Below are 18,054 nucleotides of genomic sequence, written 5' to 3' on the forward strand. Positions count from 1 at the left end.
GTGTGTGTGTGTGTGAAAATCCAATACCTGGATGAGATGTCTATATCCCCTAAGTCATCCTCGTGTAGATTGGTGTGTGCAGACACAGGCATAAGGTGAGTTATATTTAATACAGAGTTAATAATGAGTCGGTTTCTTACTGCTTTATAACTTTGTATAGGATGCCCCTCTCCTACCTGGAGAGACTGTGTATCATTCTATTATCACAGGCAAGTGGTTTCTGAAAAAGTATAACAAGTTTTCCAATATGATATTGTGCATGTGAGTGTAATACTGTATGCCATACAATTTCTTATAATAATTAATTCATTATCATACTATGTGACGGCTACTGTGAGGCAACTGTATTGATTACACCCTTGCGGAAACCTCAAAAACCGTGGCAATGGAAGGAGACAAGCAGCACTCGGAGACACGGAAAAGCCAGGTTTATTCAGCACCGGTGCGGGCTCAGAGTCTGAGCCCCAGGTCTTTGTTCTCAGTAACCTTTATACACTACAAGGTCTTGATTTTCCCGTGTAAGCATCCCGGACCTCCCCCGTCCCCAAGCAGACAGTGTTCCTCCCTAAGAAACTGAGCGAGCAAGGTTACAGAAGCAGAACTGATGAGCAGTGCTGGGTACCTGATTAGCAGGGCTGCTGGCTTGGACAGAGGGCACACGGTTGTTACATTATTACAAGAAGGGTGGTATAGTGACAAGTATAGCTGGAAAGGCTTGCAGCTGCCTTCTTAGCCAAGGGGTGGGGGTCATTCTTTAGTTAAAACTATTTCAGAATCAGAGCTCCAGCTGCTGACCTGCACCACAGCCATGGCAAATTTGGATCCGAGCTGTGTCTGCCATCTATACCACAGCTCATGGCCACACCGGATCCTTAACCCACTGAGTGAGGCCAGGGATGAAACCCACGTCCTCATGGATATTAGTTGGCTTCGTTTCCACTGCACCACAATGGGAACTCCAGGAACTTTTTAATTTATCCTTACTTCTGAGATAATTTTATGTTTTTCTTCCATTTATTTTCTTAATTTGAGCAATTTTCTCTGTTTTTTCTTGATTTTTTATTTTTATTTTTTGCTTTTTAGTGCTGCATTTGTGGCATATGGAGGTTCCCAGGCTAGGGGTCCAATCGGAGCTGTAGCCACCGGCCTACACCAGGGCCACAGCAACACAGGATCCGAGCCCTGTCTGCGACCTACACCACAGCTCACGGCAACGCCACATCCTTAACCCACTGAGCGAGGCCAGGGATCGAACCCACAACCTCACGGTTCCTAGTTGGATTCGTTTCTGCTGCGCCATGATGGGAACTCCTTTTCTTGATTTTTTAAAAAGTCTGAATCAAGGTGATTTTTTTTTCATATCCCTGAATATTTCTTTGCATATATTTAACTCAGTTTAGAATGTTTTCTGGTGGTAGAATTATTCTTTCAATGATTTTTAGGCCCCTGACTAACTCCCTTTTCCCTACAGCTGTTTTCAGCCGACCCTTGCTCATAAAAGTTTGTGGTGCAGCATGAATGTGAGAGAGTACTTGCTGGGATTTAGTATTTTTTTCTTCTTTTAAACTCAGAGTTATATTGAGGTTTATATTGGGGATTTTTCTGTCTTCCATCTACATTTACCATGTGGTTTTAGTGCCTATTAAAATGTGTTCTTGTTATTCTGTATTGTTTTTGGAAGAAATATTGGCAGACATAGCCCAAGGCAGCCACTATTGTCTTCTTGAAATTTCCTGACTTGTGAAATCTGGGTATTATTTTCCTTTTGCCTCAAGGCCCTTCCGACCATGCTGATCACAAAGCAGACCTTGGAGGTGATCTTAGGTTGTAATTTGTATAAAAGAAAGCTTATCCCCAGGTACCTGGCTGATACACACTTACCCATGTCTTTACTATAAATAGCAGTCTTGTTTTAAAACACTGATTCGAAGGAGGTATTTTCTTCTCGACACAATCTTAAGTATAGTTGGCAGAACTTGGAATAAAATGGGCTGAACTGTGGAGGAGACCCCCCCCCCCCCCCCCCCCCCCCCCCCGCCTGCAAGGCGACTATATCTGGAGACGGGGCCTTTGGGCGACAGTTAGGGGTAGATGAGGTCATGAAGGTGGAGCTGGCTGCCCTCTCTCCACCGTGTAAGGGCACAGTGGGAAGGCAGCTGCCTGCAAACCAGGGAAAGAGGTCTTGCCAGAATCTGACTATGTTGGCACTCGAATCTCAGAGTTCTGCCTCCAGAATTATGAGAAATAAATGTGTTGTTGCAGAAATTGAGAAAACGGTGTAAATCGACTATGACAAAAAACCCCAAATGAAATCAATGTCATTGCTTTAAAAAAGTCTGTGTTTTAAGCCAGCCAGTTTATAGTATTTTGCTATAGCCGCCTGAGTCCACTAAGACAAATTTGGTACTAAGAAGAGGGGCGCTGCTGTAACAAATAATGAAACATGTGGAAGTAACTTTGAAAGTGGGCGATGGCTAGAGGCTGGAAGAGTTTTGAGGTGCATGCCAGAAGTGTGGCGCTGTAGGTGCTTCTGGGGAGGGCTCAGAAAGGAGCGCCGAGCAGGAGAGAGAGCCGCTGCTGTCTCGGGGGACACATGCATCATCGCGCCCAGGACGCTGCTAGAAACGCGAAGGGTGAAGGTGCTTCTGGGGAGCTCCCAGCCGGAAGCGGGGGACATGCGATGGGACAGGCAGGGCAGTCCTCGTCAGAAAGTGGCCAAGGGAGTTCCCGTCGTGGCGCAGCGGTTAACGAATCCGACTAGGAACCATGAGGTTGCGGGTTCGGTCCCTGCCCTTGCTCAGTGGGTTACCGATCCGGTGTTGCGGTGAGCTGTGGTGTAGGTTGCAGACGCGGCTCGGATCCTGCGTTGCTGTGGCTCTGGCGTAGGCTGGTGGCTATGGCTCCGATTCGACCCCTAGCCTGGGAAACCTCCACATGCCACAGGGGCGGCCCAAGAAATAGCAAAAAAAAAAAAAAAAAAAAAAAAGAAAGTGGCCAAGAATGTGGCCAAAATATGTTCTAGTGTTTCACCACTGATCGGAAGTGCCACCTTAGCAGATAGCAAGTTTTTACATAGCTTTCTCTGTTTGGAATCTCTATTCCACTATGATCTATTTTTGCACCAAGAAAAGGTTCCTTCTTGCTTTTAAGAACTGGACGCCAGTGGATACAAATGCCCTTTCCCATATTTGGTAATTGACATCTGTAGGGGAAGAAATTGCTGATGCCAGCTTCATTCAGGATCCCACACTGGAGTCATCTGTCTGCCCAGGTTGGAAAAAAATTTACCTTCTCATAAAAACACATCTCTAAGGGAATTCCTTTGTGGCTCAGAGGGTTAAGAACTCTGTGTTGACACTGCTGCGGCTCAGGTCCCTGCAGTGGCGCAGCTTTTATTCCTGGCCAGGGAACTTCTGTATGCTGTGGGCACAGCCAAAAACCATCTCTAAGAATTTTCACAGAGGTGGTGCTGTGCAAAGTCTGTATTGCTAAGTGGACGTTGTTTGAGGTCAGGCTGGGGCAACACATAAGGATGTGCTTCTTTACGTAACCTGGCTCGCTCTTTTCATGATCCGTATGTGTCGTAATTGCCGGTCTCCTTACTGAGCTGCATGTTCCTTTGACATAAAGAGGCAGATCTCTTTTTACGTACTTCATAAGGTTGTTGTGAAGATTAAATCACTAACGAATAACATAGGAAGTACTCAATAAATAGTTACTGAATTGAGTAGTATTGATGTCATCTAAGAATATAATAATCCTTTTGTCTAGGAGCGTAATTCTGAGCTGTATCAGTATCTGTGGAATCGGGTGAGACTTGGAGCTTTGTGGTGACATGAATACACCTTAAGTGTGGTATAATCTGTAAAAGAATGCTTCTATTAATGAGTTTAAGGGCATGGTACTGAGAAACTAGGAATTCAAATAGCAAAAGATACGGATGCTTTTTAGGATTGCAGTGGTTGTGCCATGGGAATAAACAAAGTGAAAGTACGAAGACCTTTAAAATACACAGTGGGAAGAGAGTTTGGATTAGTTAATCCAGTCACACACACACGCACATATAATACCTTCTTTTTCTCCCATTATCCTCCATCCTGCTCCGTCATAAGTGACTAGATACAGTTCCCAGTGCTGGTGCTGATTTTTAAAACAGTCATTCTTTGGAGAGTGGCCTCTCTAATATACTCAGTCTCTGATTCGTTATTCATATCATAAATAAACCCATGCATGTATTAACCAAACAAAAAAGGGTAAAATTGTTTTTAATGAATTAGATGGAAATGTTTCTACCGAGCATTTTGAGACTGTGACTGCTTGTCATTTGTAACTTCAACTATCTGTTGAGCCTGCACATGTGATGCATTCTAGGAATTCAAATAGCAAAAGATACTGATGCTTTTTAGGATTGCAGCGGTTGTGCCATGGGAATAAACAAAGTGAAAGTACGAAGACCTTTAAAATACACAGTGGGAAGAGAGTTTGGATTAACTAGACACAGAACATTTAGTCGGTGTTCTTTCTCATAAGAAAGTTGGATAGAGGAAACAGTATTTTCCGTATTCTTATTTCAAAACAACCTTTCTAACATGATAACAGGTGAAAAGAGAGGTTCTTCTATTGAAAGAGCTGTCCTAACTCTTCTGTTTAGCCACACTTGCGTAGGTGTTTTCAATTTCTTTGTCTTCAGGACATGTGTGGCTAAATTCCTCACGGGCATAGGCATTGTGGAGATAGCGCCAGACTCCTGAGAATTCTCTTGGAATGTCAAAGTCACGGTATTTCTTTGCAGCAACCTAGGGTTTGGGGACAAAAAGAGGGAAAAGCAGTTGCATCAGGAACCTGCCTAGTCCGTAAAACATGACTCAAAAGTCGAGCTCTTTGAAGACATGTTATCTTCACAAAAAGTACTACAAAACAAAAAGAATCTCGGATTTACTACTGTAATGTTTTTAAAAATTATAGTTGATTTACAACGTTGTGAGAATTTCTGCTGTATACTACTTTAATGTTTTGTCTACAAACGAAGACAAAACACTATGCTTGCAATCCTATTTACATTTATGGTGTATTTAATTATAAATATGTTTAGAAGAAGGAGGCACAGAAAAAGAGCATGTAATCTCTCCACTGGCCTAAGAGTTTGTTTGTTTAGGGTCCTGACAATGTCTTATTTATGTATTTTTTGTGTCTGGCATTGAATCTGAGATGGAGTAAGTTCTGTTCAATAAAAATTTGTTAAAGTAATCCTTATATCCTCATAGTAATACTAATAGCCCATGTTATTATCACTTGCGATGGTCCAGACACTGTTCTAAGTATTTCACGTCTTAATGTTCTCAACAGTTCTGCGAACTGAGTAATATTATCCCTGTTTTGTAGACACGACAGTGGAAAGCACCTTCTGGTTTAGGAAGAAGCGAGAAGTTTTTTATGCTTCCCAGAGGAGACCTTTACGGATTTTTCCTCTGGGGAGAAAAAGCAGCCGCACACTACGCATCATGATGATGGCAAGATGAGTGGCCACTGTGTTTCTTGCTGACAACTGCCAAACCTCTCCCAGTCACTGAGCCGGCCGTAAAAAGACTTACTTTAATAATGTTCAGTTTGGGTAACAAACTGCAGTCAGCCAGTGTCAGCTGATCCCCATCCAAGAACAGTCTTCTGGAAACCGTGAGTTCCTCAGCACTGTTTGGATCAATTTCATCCAGAAGTGGGGTGTTTAAGTAGTCATCCAGACGCTTAAATTCTCTGAGCAGAGATTTTTCAAAATCTGAGGCAATGAAGTCATAGGGTTACTTATAAATGTGTTGTCTTCATGACTCCATACAGTCTCAATGTGCTCCTCAGACATTCAGACCTCTCTATCTTTATATATTGCTTACACTTGTTAACTAGCACGCTCAACTACTCACTGATAAGACTGAGTCAGATGTTTAATCAAATGGGGAGTGGAAATATTTTTGGACTTTCTTGAGGAAATACATTGGGAGGAGAGTGAAAGAAAGAAAGATAATATAGAAGAGTTGGAGACATAGATTTCATGATTCAGAGAACAGTAAACTTATTAAAGAATGTTTGTGGGAGATAGTGCTATGGTTTAAGAAGCCTTAAAGGTACACAGGGCTGGGAAAGTTGGAAGTTAGTTCACACCTAGGGTATCAGTGTGGTAATTGAGCTGGGTTGGTAATTGCTATATTGACTCTGAGGTTCTAAATCCAATAAAACTTCATGCAAGGGAATTTCAGAAGAGAGAACAGAAAACGAGATGAGTATACTCTATGTTCAGGAAAAGCCAATTTTCGCTAGGTCAGAACGTGGCAGTGAGCCCGCGAGTGAGAAAAACAAAAAGGATATAAAGAAAGTTATCTTACTCTTATTTGACTCCTTTTGTGTATTCTTAATGTAGGCAGAGAACTTGGCAAAGAGGTTACAGCCCACATCAAAGGACTCTTTGTTCTTGGGGCTCAGATGAGGATACCTTAAAAAGAAACGCCACGGCACTGTCATTCACACGTAACAAGACCGAGACCAGGTGTCCCAGCTTTCAGGCTGCTGAGAATAGAGGTTTTGGAAAATTATCTTGGAAGCTGAAGGCCCTGAGAAATCTCTCATTGGAAATATGTCTTTTTTTGAGTCTGCAAATAGTTTCTAAAAATCACTGGGAAACCAAAGCTAACTTATCTGTAGATAAGTAGTGGGGAAAAAGCATAGCTTCAAATAATAAAACACATAAAAGAATAAAGAGGATGGAGCAGATGGGGAAAAGTAGCCAAGATGTCTTCCTCTTAGTCATAAAAACTTAATTTAGCATAATAAAATAAAATAATAATGTAATTCAGTACATTAACACATTCAATAAGGAAAACCATATTATCAGGAATAGAGGCCCAAAAAGTGTTCAGTAAAAATCAATTCCTATTCATAAAAACCCCGACTTGTAACTAGAAATGGTTCAACCAAACACGTAACCATTCCTACATTTGGTCCATTAGTAGCTCCAGCCAGCTTACCCTTCAAAACATACCCAGAATCTGGGTCTACTACTCACCATCTCCACTGCTCGCTGCTGGGTCCAAAGTCCTCACGCCAAGGCCTTGTCACGTGGTCTGCCCTTAACGTCCTTTCTTTTATCTGACATTGCAGCCTCTCCCCACCCTTAACCCTCAGGACTTCCCTCCCTTGCTTTGCTTTTTCTTAGTATTTATCATCCTCTAAAACAGTTTGTATTTTGCCTGATCAAAATTATCCATCAAAAACTTTCAGCAAGTATCATCTTAAATGGGAAAATGTTAGAAATATTTCCTCTAAATCCAGTAAAGGAAGAGCAGAGTCGTGATCGCTATTCTTCATCCTTGTGCTGAATGTACGAACCAGCGAGACAAAAGACACCATTCTAAATGGTGACTCCACATGTTTTACATTAATTTTATGAACAAGACAGAAATGCCTACATTGTTGTTGAGGTTTTAGCAAGGGAAGAAAAACAACAACATAAAACAATCTGTATAACTATTGGAAGAGAAGCAACAAGATAATTGTATACCTAGAAAAACCAAGAAAGTATAGGAAAAATGACTAGATTTCATGGTATTTTGGTCAGGTGACTAAATACAAATCAAATGTTGAAGAAGTAACTTTTCTACACTAGCATTAATCAAAGAGAAATGGACAGTAGTGGTATATTGCATTATAATAGTAACAATTAGAAATAATTTAATACAAAAGGTTCAGGAGCAATATCAAAAACCAAAATCTCATGGGAGAACATAGACAGGCACTCAGGTTCATAGTCTAAGTGCCCATTATCAGATGAATGGATAAAGAAGGTGTGATCTGAGACACACACACACACACACACACACACACACACACAGAGAAATATTCGCCACGAGAAAGAAGAAAATCTTGAGAACATTATGGTAAGTGAGATAAGTTGGGCAGAGAATGACATATACTATATGATAACTGTATTCCCCTTATATGTGGAATCTAAAATAGCTAAATTCATGAAAACAGAGAATTGAGTGGTGGTCACAGGAGACTGGGGGCTGGAGGGAATGGGGAGATGTTATTTAAGAGTAAAAACTTGCAACTAGTAGTTGAGATAAATAAGTCCAGGAAATCTAATCTACGAACACAGCATTGTAAGTCAATTATACTCCAACTAAATTTAATAAAAAAGAAAACAGGAAAAATATTTCTTTCTATGCTGTAAAATGAATATTATATTAGTCCATCATCATTTTTTATGTCCAATTAAGAACAACTGACATTTCTGTTAACTTAGTCAATAACACATTATATTCTGTGTGCTTTTATCGTTATCAGCTTAGTTTTATGCCAAGCATTTCTACCAGAAGATATAAGGCAGAAGAGTTCATTAAGAATTGACCAGCAATGGAACATACAGGACTGTGAAGATAAAAAACTATATTTCCTAGCTTCCCTTTGTACTTAGGTACAACCAAGTGAATCACTTGTGGATAATGAGATGTTAATACAAACTGCTGAGTGTGGCATCTGTGAAATGAATAAAGATGGCTTGCATCTTTTGTCCTTTGCCCTTCTTCCTCCCGGGCAGGCGTTAGGTAGAGTGGCCTGGAATTCCAGACGACATATTGTCACTTGACTTAACTTTAATACTGAGACACTCACCTGAAGGATGGCAGAGAAGAATGATTGGAAAGCCTGGATCCCCAGTGAAATTGTGGAGCTGTCACTCCAGCCCTACAATGCTTCATTCTGGGTGTCATTATGTCAGGAAAAAAAAACCCTCATATTTGTTTAAGGCACTACTTTTTGGGTTTATAGTTATCAGAGTTGAGTGTAATCCTAAATGATACATAAGCTGATAGAAAATCAGAAGGATTTGACAAGATGATTCACAGAACAAAATCAAATACTCAACGAGCATGTGTAAAGATGCTCAAACTCACATACTGTTCAGGGGAATGCCAACTAGCGTATCAATGAGATATTACACCCATTAGGTTGCTACAAACTTTAAAAGAGTGATAATGCATATCATTTGAGACAGGTGGGAAAAGGGTACCCTCATACAATGATGGATAAAGTGGTAAAACTTTAAAAAGATACAAGACATTTGAATTTTGCTCCTGGGAATCTATTCCACAGGAATAAAAACACCATTACTCAAGGACATACGAGCAAGGGTGTTATTTATAACACTGTTTGTAGTGGTAAAAAAACTGTAAGGAAAGGGAACATCTATCAACAGAGGAAGAGCCTAGCAATTTGTAGCACATCTGTGACATTGGCTGTTATGGAGCCATTAAAATAATGAGTTAAATCTATACCAGTACAGTTGAAGAATGTTAGAAGTGTTTTTTTTCTTTCTTTCTTTTTTTGGTCTTCTTTGTCTTTCTTTAGGGCCGCACCCATGGCATATGGAGGTTCCCAGGCTAGGGGTCGAATCAGAGCTGTAGCTGCTGCCCTACGTCAGAGCCGCAGCAACGCCAGATCCCAGCCACGTCTGCAATCTACACCACAGCTCACGGCAACGCGAGGCCAGGGATCAAACTGGCAACCTCGGGGTTCCTAGTTGGATTCATTTCCGCTGAGCCACGACGGGAACTCCCAGAAGTGTTTTTTTTTTTTGAAGTGAGATAAAGAAGATGCAGTGTTTATAAAGTAAATTATGCTTACTATTATTGTTCTTATATAAATATAAAATAGGATATGAAAAGATACACAATAGATTTTTTCACTAGTTATCTTTGGGGGCAATAAAAGGTTGGGGAGCAGATGATTTGAGTGGAGGTAGTAGTACAGGAGGGTGGATGAGGGCAAAAGAACAAAATATAGGGCAAACTTGGAGCAGGTGCTTAAAATCTAAGAAGACGTCAATAACGTATGAAAGAGACATAGTATTGGCACACAGAAAATAATCTCAAATGGTATTCCTAGTTTCTTAGGAGGCATTTTGAACCGATAGAGCCCTTTGTTTATCATATATATCTCTCATACATACCTATTGTACAGATGTCTTGTATTGGGTATGTTTTACCTTCATGCCTCATGGGCTATTATACAATGTTATTACCTCAGGCCCTCACTCTTATCCCACCATGGGTTTCATTTCTATTTCTAGACTACTGAGAATTTACTTCCTTTTCTTAAGTGTGTTATGAATTTAAACATAACTCGAAATATTATATCAATTGTCTTTGTATATTTGAAGTTGAAGGGGAAAGTTTATGCATGATAGATATAATAGTTCTCAACCTGCAGAGCTAAGAGATCAGACTGAATTAAAGGCTATTTCAAAATTTTAGATCTTGTAAGGGCTCTGCAATGAAGTAAATCTGATTTCTTTCAGTATAAATGTCCTCAAACCTCATTATGGATCAGATAATGTGGCTAAAATTAAATGTGGCCTAAATTTTAATTGTCTTTCCCAAGTTTCCAAGTGTACCACTTGTCCATTCCTAATATACTGTTTGCCTCTCATAGAGTTTTAATGGCTTTTCATATATTAAATAAATATTTCTGTAGTAAATTTTTCTAATCACATATAGAGTAATCAAGGGGGATCTTTGAAACTCTAGCCAAAGAGAGGTCTGACACCGAAAAAGAGTTAGATGTTCAGAAGAATCCTCAATCTGTAATAAATAGGCCACTAAAATGGATCATGTCAAGAGCAAGAATATCTTGTAAAACACTGTACCTTGGGGGAGCCAGTGTCTGCTCTAGAAACTCCTCAATTTTAATGAAGTCTGTTTTCAACTCCTTGTTATATACCAGGAAGGGAGGATTGGTACCTGGGGCTAAGTCCTTCAGCTCTTCAGGCTTTCTGTAATTATTGAAAATAAGCAGAGTTAGGTTTCCAGGAAAAGTACACATTATACCACCACTAGACTGGTGTCTACTGATTTTAATCCCCGGAAGGAAGCGTCCTGATTGCTCTTACCTGGTCATGTCAACCGTAGTCACATTGAATTTAACTCCTTTAAGCCAGAGTATCATAAAAAGGCGTTGGCAAAAAGGACAGCTTCCAATACTCTCCCCATCACTTCCAGCCTATTAAGAGAAATAAAAGCCTCATTCATCCATTTGCTCAACAAGTAGGTATTGAGTGCTTATTGGGAAATGAGATAGTTACTAGAGACAAAGGTGGAAGTCAATCTCAGAATTCTAACATCTGCGGACAGAGAGAGATAATGAAGCAAATAATCTCATTGCATGTAAAATTACAAGTGTGATAAGTGTATAACCACAGTAATAAATTTAATATATTACTCAAATTTTTATAAATATTTCCTGTTGAAACCTTTCAGATATTCCAAAAGTTTTGCCACTCTAAATATTTCAGCAACGAATATTTCTGAGCATGTAACTTGCTACATTTCTGAGGTTATTATCTTGAGAATTAATCTTTATAATGGGAATGCTGAGTAAAGAGTATGTGCATTTTCCATTTGTATAGATCCTACCAAATTTACTTAAGAGGTTTTTTCCATATGTCCATTGGCCATTTGATTTCCTTCTGTGAATTGTTTGTGACGATTTTACACTTTTCTATTAAGGCGATGACTTTTTCCTTATTACTTTGGAAAAATTACTTGTGTACTAGAGACACTAACTCTCTTTGATACATGTTACATGTAATTTAAAAAACATATGTTATGTGAAATTAAAATTTTACATAAATTTTACATTGTTTTCCTTTATGCAATTTGGGTTTCCTAACCTGCTTACACAAAATTGCAAAGAAAAAAATTACTTTCTTATTTTGCTTTACTATAAAAATGTTCTTTCATGTTTTCTTCTAGTACATTTATGGTTTTATTTTTACATTTTTTCCATTTATTTGGAATTTATTTGGCATAAGAAGTGTATTGGGGAGTTCCCATTGTTGTTCAGTGGGTTAAGAACAACATAGGGTTTGATTCCTGGCCCCATTCAGTGGGTTAAGGATTTGGTGTTGTTGCAAGCTGCAGCATAGGTCACAGATGCGACTTGGATCTGGTGTTGCTGTGGCTGTGGCATAGGCCAGGAGCTGCAGCTCTGATTCAACCCCTACCTCAGGAACTTCCATATGCCGCAGGTGCAGCCCTAAAAAAAAGAAAAGAAATAGAAAAAAAGAAATAAAGAAAAAAAGAAGTGTATTGGGACCCCAACTTTATTACTTTTATTATTTTACAAATAGTGAATATTTGTCTTAACACTACTCATTTAAAACTTCATCTTTTGCTGAGCATTACTAATTATTAGAGTAATACGAAGCAAAGCTACAATGAAGTACCACCTCAGACTGGTCAGAATGGCCGTGATTTAAAAGTCTACAAATAACAAATGCTGGAGAGGGTGTGGAGAAAAGGGAACTTTCCTACACTGTTGGTGGGAATGTAAACTGGTACAACCACTCTGGAGGTATATCAGAAAACTACATATAGAACTATAGATGCCCCAGCAATCTCACTCTTGGGCATATATCTGGACAAAACTTTCCGTGAAAAGACACACACACACCTATGTTCATTGCAGCACTATTCACAATAGCCAAGACGTGGAAACAACCCAAATGTCCATCAACAGATGACTGGATTAGAAAGAGGTGGTGTATAGACACAATGGAATACTACTCAGCCATACAAAAGAACAAAATAATGCCATTTGCAGCTACATGGATGGAACGAGAGACTCTCATCCTGAGTGAAATAAGTCAGAGAGAGAAAGACAAATACCACATGATATCACTTACATCTGGAATCTAATATACGGCACAAATGAACCTTTCCACAGAAAAGAAGCTCGTGGACTTGGAGAACGGACTTGTGGTTGCCAAGGGGAGGGGGGCGGGAGGGGGATGGAGTGGGAGTTTGGGGTTAATCGATGCAACCTATTGCCTTTGGAATGGATAAGCAATGAGATCCTGCTGTGCAGCCCTGGGAACTATATCTAGTCACTTGTGATGGAGCAGGATGGAGGATAATGGGAGAAAAAGACTATCTATATGTCCATATATATATATATATATATATATATATGAATGACTGGGTCCCTTTGCTGTACAGTAGATATTGACAGAACACTGTAAATCAAATCTAATGGAAAAACTAAGAATCATAAAATAAAAAGACTAAGAATTAGGATAGGAAGAGTGTTTGAGAGAGGGCCAGTGATGTGTGAAATAAAATCCCCAATAAATAAGGGAGAGCGGTTTGAGGTTTGGAAGACTTCTATAGCAAGGAGGGGTGGTGGGTAGTTGAGTCTGCTTTTATATGACAACCTATATATTTCTCTGGATGGAAGAGTCAGGAAGCAGGAAGGAGCAAGTGATGAGGAGCCCGGACATCTGAAGAGAAATGAGGAAGGAGAGGGGGCCACCTCTTGAGAGGGTCAGAGCCCATGTCCTGTGCTCATGGGAGGTCCGAGTGGTAGCAGCTCAGTCTCAACACGTCCCCAACTGAATTCCTTCTCTTTTCTTTACTCCACACAGCCACCTACTGTTTCTTTAGAGCCCCTAATCCTGTGAAAGGCAGTACCACCACCTCCTATGGATTTGGGATGTCCCCTCTAAAGTCATATATTGAAGCCTCAGCCCCCAGTGTGACCGTATTTGGAGATGAGGCCTTTGGGAGATCATTCGGGTTAGAGGAGGCCCTGCGTGCAGGAGCCTCACGATGGGATCAGTGTCTTGAAGGAGAGACCCCAGAGAGCTTCCTTTCTCCCTGTCTCCCACTCCCTTCCATGCAGGCAAGGTCACAGCAGGCCTATCTATTATAAACGGGAAGAGATTTCTCACCAGAAGCTGACCATGCTGACTCCTTGATCTTTCTTATTTTTTGGTAAAGTTTCCTTTTCCTGGCAGTGAGTTTAACAGACGAAACGGTTTTTACTGTTGCTCTTTTGGGCGTCAGGGAGTGAAGAGGTATGAGGAGAGCCAACCAACCTTGGCAGCTGAATTTCTTTTGTAACAGCAATCAGACTAAGGATCCAATCAGAACCGGCGTCAGTGAATGGAAACTTGACTAGGGGTGGGAGGCAGGAAGAAGAATGAAGTCTGATAATAGATGCAGCAGGAAGGGTGGATCGCCTTTGGCCAAAGGAAAGGCAAAACAGTGAGGTGTAGGGGAAATGAGTGCAATTTTACAGGAAAACGGAACTCTTTTTCTGTTTATAAAATGCTTATTTAAAGTGCCACTGCACAAAATTTTAGGACATAAATTCCTTAGCCCGACTGATACATTTCCGACCTCTTGAATATCTTCAGCTGGCAAAGAGAGGATGTGGTCCTTCACGAAAAGAACCTTTTACCTTGGCGTTCGTGACCTCAGTTTCTAAACATGAAGCCTGATGATGGCTGCCATAGCTGACATTTCTTGGGTGTTTTCTGTGTTAACAGCCACTGCGTCTTATGCATTTATTTTATTTAATCCTTGCAGTGAAGAAGACCCTCTGCGGTAGGTTATGGCATTACTCTTGTTTTACGGAAGCTGACTTGCTCGGGTCCACTCACCTAGGCAAGAGTTGACGATGGTTCTCCTCTTCTCATGTGGCAAAGCCAGGACCGTCTACTCCAAACCTTGCTTCCTCTGGTCTAATAGTTTTATTGGATTTTTTTTTGTCTTTTTTTTTGTTGTTGTTGTTGTTGTTTTGTTGTTGTTGTTGTTGCTATTTCTTGGGCCGCTCCCGCGGCATATGGAGGTTCCCAGGCTAGGGGTTGAATCGGAGCTGTAGCCACCGGCCTACGCCAGAGCCACAGCAACGTGGGATCCGAGCCGCATCTGCAACCTACACCACAGCTCACGGCAACGCCGGATCGTTAACCCACTGAGCAAGGGCAGGGACCGAACCTGCAACCTCATGGTTCCTAGTCGGATTCGTTAACCACTGCGCCACGACGGGAACTCCCTGGATTTTTAATTAATCACTCCCTACGAGAATCTTTATGACAGTTCTAAGAATTTGTTCTAAGAACTTGAAAATGGTCTGAACTTTCAGAGAAGTATCATCTCTTTCTTCTTTCCCACATTTATCAAAACAAAAATGTGACCGGACTTTGGCCCAAATGTGACAGGCTATAGCGTTATGTACAAATCTGCTAAAATTTAATTTTAGACTGGCAGAGAACATGAAAGCTCCATTTGTCAAACAACAGCAAAACCAATAAGATAAAATCTGCATTTAGAGAAAATAAAATGTGTGTTAGACATCCTTTATTCTTAATTTTTGGATATCAATCTTGCCCAAATCATTCAGAGCTGGACAGCAATGTGTTCATGCACTACATGTAACACGTGAGGGCATGGGATGTAAATTCTTAATTGTGACAGGAAAGCCTTACTTTCTTGGAGGGATCCAATCAGTGGGATGAGGAAATTATGGTAAGGTTTTTAAGCAACAGCCAGGAGTAGCTGGGGAAACTGCAGACTGGTTTACTCTTTAGAAAGATAGCACATTATCTGTAAATGAGATAAATTGGTAAAGAGTAGTGCTTCTTAAACTTATTAACATTTTTTCACACCTCTCCATCCCTGTTCCCCCTCCTGGTATCTTCTATGAAACTTCTGTCCATCTTTGGAATTCACCCTAAGGTAAAGGAAAACAAATACCTGGACCGGGTGATACTCAGGTTCTTCCAGAAAATCTGTAGCTTGTATCGGTGTCGTTAGATAAGCTAGAGCAATTCATCTGGTGAAATTCTGGGAAATTTTACCAGAAAGCTTGCCAAATTGAAAACTATTAATTAGGATTATGCACAGCTCTTTTAAAGGACTGAAATGCTTTTTTTTTTTTTTTTTTTGCTTTTTTCTTTCCTTTTTAGGGCCACACCTGCGACATGTGGAAGTTCCCGGGCTAGGGTTTGAATCAGAGCTTCAGCTGCCCACCTACACCGCAGCCACAGCAACATCAGATCTGAGCTGCATCAGCAACCTACACCGCAGCTCTCGGCAATGCCAGCTCCTTAACGCACCAAGCGAGGCCAGGAATTGAACTGGTATCCTCACGGACACTATGTTGGGGTCTTAACCCACTGAACCACAACTGCAACTCCAAGGATCGGAATCTTAACTCTGCCATTTACTAGCTATGTGACCTTAGAAAAAGCTACCTAGCTATTTCTTGCTTTAATTACTGTACCCGTAAAATCAGGTTAATAATAAACCCTTTAGCACAGTCCTTGCCGTATCGTAAGTGCTGAATAAATGATTAGCTATTTTACCCTGAAAGTTATTACTTAACATGTATTCATCCAACGTGTGATGGGCTAACTTCCTGTCTAGATCACCCCCCAAATGAGGAAGTCTATGAAGATAAACACAGAGATCAATGCCCCAACAACTGGTTAGAGAAGTTAGAACCGAGTGAGCACGTTCAGACAAAAGAAACACTTTAGTTACCCTATGAAGAGACATAACCTCTGCTTTGGAATTGGTAGATGTTAGAAGCCAGTTAGGAAAATAAAGCTTATTTATACTGTGTCTGAGCAGTCACACATTTGGCTAGAATCCAGAGATAGGAGAAGTAGCTCTTATGTCCCAGAGTCCAGCAAAATATTCTATTTTGCTCTGGAGAATTCAAGAGTGTCGCTCCTATAGTTTTGAAAAGGTAGGTTAATTACATCCTTGGTGTATATATGTGACCAGTTGTTAAATACTTTTAAATGATCGTAAAGTTATTACCTTGGCCAATGACGTTTAACCCCATGTTTGGTAAGCACACGTTATTTAAGGTGCGTTGGTAAGCCATCAAGAGGCAATGTCGTCTCAGAGGCAAGTTAGTTAGACGTTATTGCCTGCGCTTAGTTATCTAGAAACGATGAGGGCAATTTTGAGTCCTGCCACCACCACTGCTACTGACGACACTCCTTTACTGCTATTAACATGTCTCCTACATTGCCGTTAGGAATAAATGAGATGCTATGTGTGTTTAGAAAATGGTCACGCACGACATGAGAGTTTGCTATGGTCATCATTCTGAATACTTCCAACAGTCCATGAAAATACAGAGAAAAATGGTTAACATAGGCCAGGATTTAGGAAACGAATTTCCATTTGGAGTAACCCACACAAAAATTTCTTTTCTCGATGAGCTAATTTAGAAACACATGTTCCTTCCTCCTGCTTTGGGGGTTTTCCAAAGGGCTTTTCTGAAAAGTTAAGACATTAAAACCCCAAACCAGAAACCAACCAAATGACTCGGGCAAAATGCAACAGGCACGCAAGTCCTGGATTTTCCCTGTGTGGCCAAGGGACCTGCTGCAATGTTCGTCCGGCGTGGGCGAGCTTCAGAAAGCTGCGTTTGGACTGCGTGTGGAGCGGAGGCCCTCAGGCCACTCTCGGCCCTCGCCTCCCACATTCAGTCCGCACGAAACACGAAACACAACGGTGAGAGCTTGGAAAGGCCGCAAGCATCATTTCGTCAGGCTCCTTCTTTGGAAAAGTGGAAAAACGAAGAGGGGGACGGGGTTGTCGGAGGTCACGCAGGAAGCCATGAAGAAGGACATTTAGTCGCTCGAACGACCAACAAGTCTAGTTGTCTTTCCACCGTAATTTGCATTTTGCAGATGGGATATTTTTCTATCACCATTTAAGAGCAGCCGAACACTCAGGTGTTCTTCTAGGGCTCAGACTAGGTATATAATGATAAAACTATTTCCTCTCTCTAGTTGAAACGTTGACGTTTTAAAAAAGAAGCTGAGGTTCAAGGTTAATAAAGAATACATTCTGTATACTGTCATTATAGCTAGAAAACTTACCTTCACAAAAAGCTCAATTTCAGGGTCTGCTGGACTGCTGGGCCTGGGACCTGCCATCCTTCTGGTTTTATTTCCAGTCGTCAGCCCCTCACCTTCTGCACACAAATTCTTTTCTTCCCGTTTTATCAAAAGGCTTAAATGAAAGTTGTGCTTTAAGAGGGAAGTCCAGTTTGTAAGAGTCAGAGCTGGGCTGGTCTCTCTTCGAGAGGTGGGGTGCAGAAAATTCTAGATGTTTGAGAGCAGCTCTTGAATTCGTTTTCCTTCTTCCTCTTAACCTAACATTTGAACCAAATAGGAGCTAGAGGGGTGTGTATAAACTGGCTGGC

At 40.8% G+C, this 18,054-nt stretch overlaps 1 protein-coding gene across 2 annotated transcripts; it reads right to left on the reverse strand.

Moving 5' to 3' along the window:
* On the reverse strand, nt 4,236-17,844 carry CLIC2 (chloride intracellular channel 2). Of its 2 annotated transcripts, none has more exons than XM_021079470.1 (6): nt 13,772-13,903; nt 10,934-11,043; nt 10,691-10,816; nt 6,375-6,481; nt 5,592-5,773; nt 4,236-4,796 (listed from the first exon to the last, which is right to left on the reverse strand). In XM_021079470.1, exons 2-6 carry the CDS (start codon nt 10,987-10,989, stop codon nt 4,635-4,637), a joined length of 633 nt encoding a protein of 210 aa, XP_020935129.1. In that variant the 5' UTR covers nt 10,990-11,043; nt 13,772-13,903; the 3' UTR covers nt 4,236-4,634.

This window comes from Sus scrofa, chromosome X (assembly GCF_000003025.6).
Source record: "Sus scrofa isolate TJ Tabasco breed Duroc chromosome X, Sscrofa11.1, whole genome shotgun sequence".
NCBI classification, from domain to species: Eukaryota; Metazoa; Chordata; class Mammalia; order Artiodactyla; family Suidae; genus Sus; species Sus scrofa.

Coding starts and splice junctions, on each gene's coding strand:
- CLIC2 (XM_021079470.1), bottom strand. CDS start 10,989: ATGATACTCTGGCTTAAAGGAGTTAAATTCAATGTGACTACGGTTGAC. Junction 6,482..10,690: donor CAGACACTGGCTCCCCCAAG/GTACAGTGTTTT, acceptor TTTCTTTTTAAG/GTATCCTCATCTGAGCCCCA. Junction 4,797..5,591: donor CCAAACTGAACATTATTAAA/GTAAGTCTTTTT, acceptor CCCAAACCCTAG/GTTGCTGCAAAGAAATACCG.